The sequence below is a fragment of the Lolium perenne genome, chromosome 5 (genome assembly GCF_019359855.2).
Source record: "Lolium perenne isolate Kyuss_39 chromosome 5, Kyuss_2.0, whole genome shotgun sequence".
NCBI lineage: Eukaryota > Viridiplantae > Streptophyta > Magnoliopsida > Poales > Poaceae > Lolium > Lolium perenne.
This window is the reverse complement of record NC_067248.2, coordinates 245,126,958-245,131,305: the sequence shown is the minus strand read 5'-3', so window position 1 is coordinate 245,131,305 and position 4,348 is coordinate 245,126,958. Positions and strand designations below refer to the sequence as shown.

Here is a 4,348-nt window from a genome sequence, read left to right as displayed (position 1 = left end):
AGAATCCAGATTGACTGGTTCCCTAAATTTACAACATTTTGAAGGAAATTGGAAATGGAATTTTCTCAGCCAACTGCATGCCCGAATAATGGAGGCTCGGCGTCTCTTCTTGCGTTCGTCTCGGCGGCGTTGGAATTGGACGGCGGCCGCTGGCTACGGTGGTTGCAGCAAATCCTAGAGATCGTTTTGTATTTCTCGATCTTTTAGGTTTTTATCTGCAAATTCAGGATAATCATTTTATCCCGGTTTGTCTTTTAGTTTCCACATGTGTTGCTTCATGTAACTTGGTGTTCAATTAATGAAATATGTGGTTGCTCTCAAAAAAAGAATAATAGTTGGCAGATTGCCAACGAACTTCAACTGATGTTTAGGAACAAGCCATTACAATATTACTTCCATATTATTTTGCAACACATACATCCGGTGTAATTTTTTTGGAAGAATCCTGAATCAGGCACGGCATTAGCTGACAGATGTTGCAGTGCAAAAATACAGCTATGCATCAAAAGTACATGACATTTGAGAAAGAAACAACACATGTAGTGGGGACTGCTGTAATATATGTATACGATTAACAAGGCTGTCTGATCAACCCAGTATATGTATAGTTCATATCCATTTGACATGTCACAGAACCAACACAAAACGACCTGAAGAACTGAAAAAAAAGGTGGAGAGAACCAACACAAACTGCAGGTTGGTTCAGAGAAACCATGGTTTCACAACCCAATGCTCTCACCACACACACACGAAAACTTGGAGCGGTCACTTCAACCACAGCATTTGGAAATGAAAACAGAAAGATGCAAAGCCTAGTTTTCACTTCAGGGCTAGAGCAGATGCATGATGATTCCTGTGAACTCCTGGGCCGATCTATCAGCATTCGGCGTTGTCGTCAAGTTCCGCAAGCGCCACCCTGCTGCCTTCGTCGCTGGCGAGGGTCAGCGTCTTCCCTCCCTGCATCAGATACATATTAGTCAGCAAAATGCAGGGAACAATTTACACTATAAATCAATGGAGATATGAAATATTGGTGTCAACTGAGGTATCACATTACCTTGGCAGCAATGAGGCTCTCCTTGTAAGCGCTCTTCAGCTTCCTTAGGCTCATTTCCTTTCCAACTTTCAGCTGCTTCTTCTCCTTTGGACACTCTTCTTTCTTCTCCTCAGCGATGGTGACCTTATACGGAGACCCGACAATGGTCTCGACGTGCTGTGAAACCACACCCTCCTCGCTGGGCACTTCTGTATCTTCTGTAATTACAGATTCTTCAGATTCCTTGGCTGGAGATGAGACAGCAACACCAGCAACATGTATTCCCTCCAGCGCCACAGGAGAGCTGTCGCTTTCAGTTTCAGCATCACTGAAATTCCCGTCAAACTCTGATGACAGATCACCGTTGAAATCATCTTCCTCTCCTGTGAGTGAGTCGCTATCCTCGACTTCCTTTGTCTCTTCTCCTGTCTCCACCATCTCAAGCTGCTCCTCTTCTTCGTCTGAATCAAAGTTCACGTCAGTGGAGCCGTTCACTTCAACGGTATAGTCACTCTCTTCATCCACTGTCTGGTCAGCCTTCAGCATATGCTCCTCCTCCTCATTGAGGTCATCCACCTCGCCACTCTCTTCACTGAGTTCAGCTTCCTTGCTGCTCTCTCGATCTTGATCATATTCATCAGCACTCTCATCGTCGGTCAGATCAGCCTGCGGCACCTCATCAACAGCGACTTCCATCTCAGTCACAGCAGCTGGGATCATCTTGTTAGGTGCAGCAGCCTCCTCAATGGTCTCATCACTCTCTTCATCAATAGTACGGTCAGCCTTCAGCATATCCTCCTCCTCTTGATCGAGATCACCCACCTCCCTGCTCTGCTCTGTGAGGTCAGCTTCCTCTCTGTTCTCCGCAACAAGATTATATTCCTCAGCACTCTCATCAACAGTGACGTCCTTCTCAGTCATAGCAGCTGGAGCCATGTTGCTAGGTGCAGCAGCATCCTCAATGGTGGAATTGGTAGCATCTTCCTTGACGGCTTCCTCAGGCACTTCAACAGCAATATCTTCCTTATCTTCACTGGACTTGTTGATCTCATCAGCTATCTCCCGCACAGGTGACCAACTGCCAAGAACCTCACGATCTTCAGTCGAGCTATTTGCAACGTTCTTCATGTCTGGTTCAGGTGCCACCTTGGAAATGACACCTATTATTGGTGAATCCTCCATGGTTGACAGGGGAGCAGATTTCTCAGCATTGACAAGCTTCTCTTCTTCCTCAATTGCAGCAGCTCCTGTTTCATCATGGTTAGAAGTTAGCAAATTGAATCAACATATAAAAGTCATAAGCATGGATGAATTCAATGGTCATAGTTGAGAGCACGGAAGACATGCATAATTTAGAAAGCCACAACTCATAGTCTTACAGCAGTAACAATAAAGCAAGGAACAAATGGATGAATTTCAGAATGCCACAATTAAGTAATTGCTATAGATGAGAGCAAGGAACACATGCTCAATTCAGAAAGCCACAAATCAGTCTTAATAAGTACAGATAAAACAAGTAACAAGTATCTGAATCTGAATTTTGACATGCTACAATCAAGAGACTTGATCAGTACAGAAATTATATGCTTGGCAGACTCTTATAGTTTTTCAGTCATCATGCATTTATGCTTAATGGTTTAGTGCTCGCAAATTTCACACATAATCCTAATAGAAAAAAAAAACAATCGAGTCAGTAACAAATCTTACCTTCCTCTCCCTGCTCTGGTTCATCTTCTTTGATATCTCCTTCTTCCGGAAGCTTTGTAACTTCCTCCTCCACAGGGTCATCACATTTCTCGTCAGGAGTAGCACCTGCATGACCACAAAACTCGCATCAAAACTGCAACGCTCCGGGCAATCGAACAACAAAGCAAATTAACGAGGAAGGAACTCTCACCTTTGGGCTCTACTTGCTGCACCTTGTCCTCCTCCTGTGTCGCCACCGCCGCATCCTCCTCTTCCTGGTCAAAATCAATCGCGACCTTCGGAATCGCGGTCTTCCTCGTCGATCTCTTCGCAGTGGAGACCTCGGTCTCCTCAACCGGCGCCGCGGCCTTGCGAACCGTCGACCTCTGGCTCCTCCGCAGGGTGCCAGCCGCCGGAGTCAGGAGCGGCGCGGGCGTGGCCCGCGCGCGGCGGCTGGTGCTGCGCAGCGCGACGCCGGGGGTCCGCACGAAGTCCCGCTTCGTCTCGTCCCCCTCCTCGTCCATGGCGTCCATCCTGATGGCCTCCGGAGACTTGACGGACACGCGGCGGCCGCGCGGGAGCGGACTCCCTTGCTGCTGCTGGTCCGACGCCGGCGCGGTCCGCAGGGCCGACTTCATCGCCGACTTGCCCGGAGTCGGGAGGCAGAGCGTGGTGCCGATCTGGTCGATCCCGTCCACCTGACCCGCGACAAACGAAAACCCGCATCAAACAACGATCCCTAAAATCAGCAGCAGCAGAAATCGCGATTCGTATACCACAAGGGAATCGGGGAGGACGCGTTGCTTACCGAGGGGAGGGAGTGGAGGGCCTCGACCATGGCGAGGTTGGTCATGTTGGCGCGGACGCCGTTGAGCTTGCAGAGCGCCTGGAGCTCGCGGCGCGAGAGGGTGTTCAGGTCCACCATGTCCGCCGCCGCCGCCGCCGCTGCAACCGCCTCCATTGCTCCCGTCTCCTTCCTACCTTCTCCCGATGATGTGATGTGGCGCGGCGGATTTGCTGGCGGCGAAATGCTGAGATGCGGCGGCGCAATCGGGAGCGCGAGGGATTATATAGGTGGGGGCTTGATATGACCGTTGGGGCCGAGGAAGGCGGCGCGCGCCTAGGGTTTGGGCACGCGTCCTTTTTTTTGTTTTTTGAAAGTTTGAAATGGACAGAAGAGGCCAGAAGGGGCCAGATCGAGGTCGGCGTGCCCTGTAAGCTGTCTCCGTGTAGAATCACTGGTTGTGGGCCTGGGATGCATACAGATCTGGCCCTTTGGTTTCCCTCAAAAAAAATCTGGCCCTTTGGTCCTTCCTTTTCCCGGTATATCGCTCGCTGCCGTGTGGGTCCTATGTTTACACGCCGCGTATTACTATGAGTTGGGAAGATCTGGGATGCGCTACAGATCTAGCCCTTTGGTTTCTTCCTTTTCTGGTATCTCGCTCGCTGAAGTGTGGGTCCTAAGAAAGCACAACGTGTAAGCACGCGTTGTACAACGTGTTTGGAAGATCTAGGATGCGCTACAGATCTGGTCCTTTGATTTCTTTCTTTTCCGTAATCTCGCTCGCCGACCCGTGGGTCCTAGGAAAGCACAGCGTGTAAACACGCCGCATTTTACTACGAGTT

At 49.5% G+C, this 4,348-nt stretch overlaps 1 protein-coding gene across 1 annotated transcript; it reads right to left on the bottom strand.

The window, feature by feature from the left end:
• Positions 1 to 560: 560 nt before the first annotated feature.
• LOC127304251 (uncharacterized) lies at positions 561 to 3,783 on the bottom strand. The gene is made up of 5 exons (XM_051334949.2): positions 3,531 to 3,783; positions 2,934 to 3,420; positions 2,744 to 2,848; positions 1,058 to 2,283; positions 561 to 957 (listed from the first exon to the last, which is right to left on the bottom strand). Exons 1-5 carry the CDS (start codon positions 3,681 to 3,683, stop codon positions 877 to 879), a joined length of 2,052 nt encoding a protein of 683 aa, XP_051190909.1. The 5' UTR covers positions 3,684 to 3,783; the 3' UTR covers positions 561 to 876.
• Between the last annotated feature and the right edge of the window lie 565 nt (positions 3,784 to 4,348).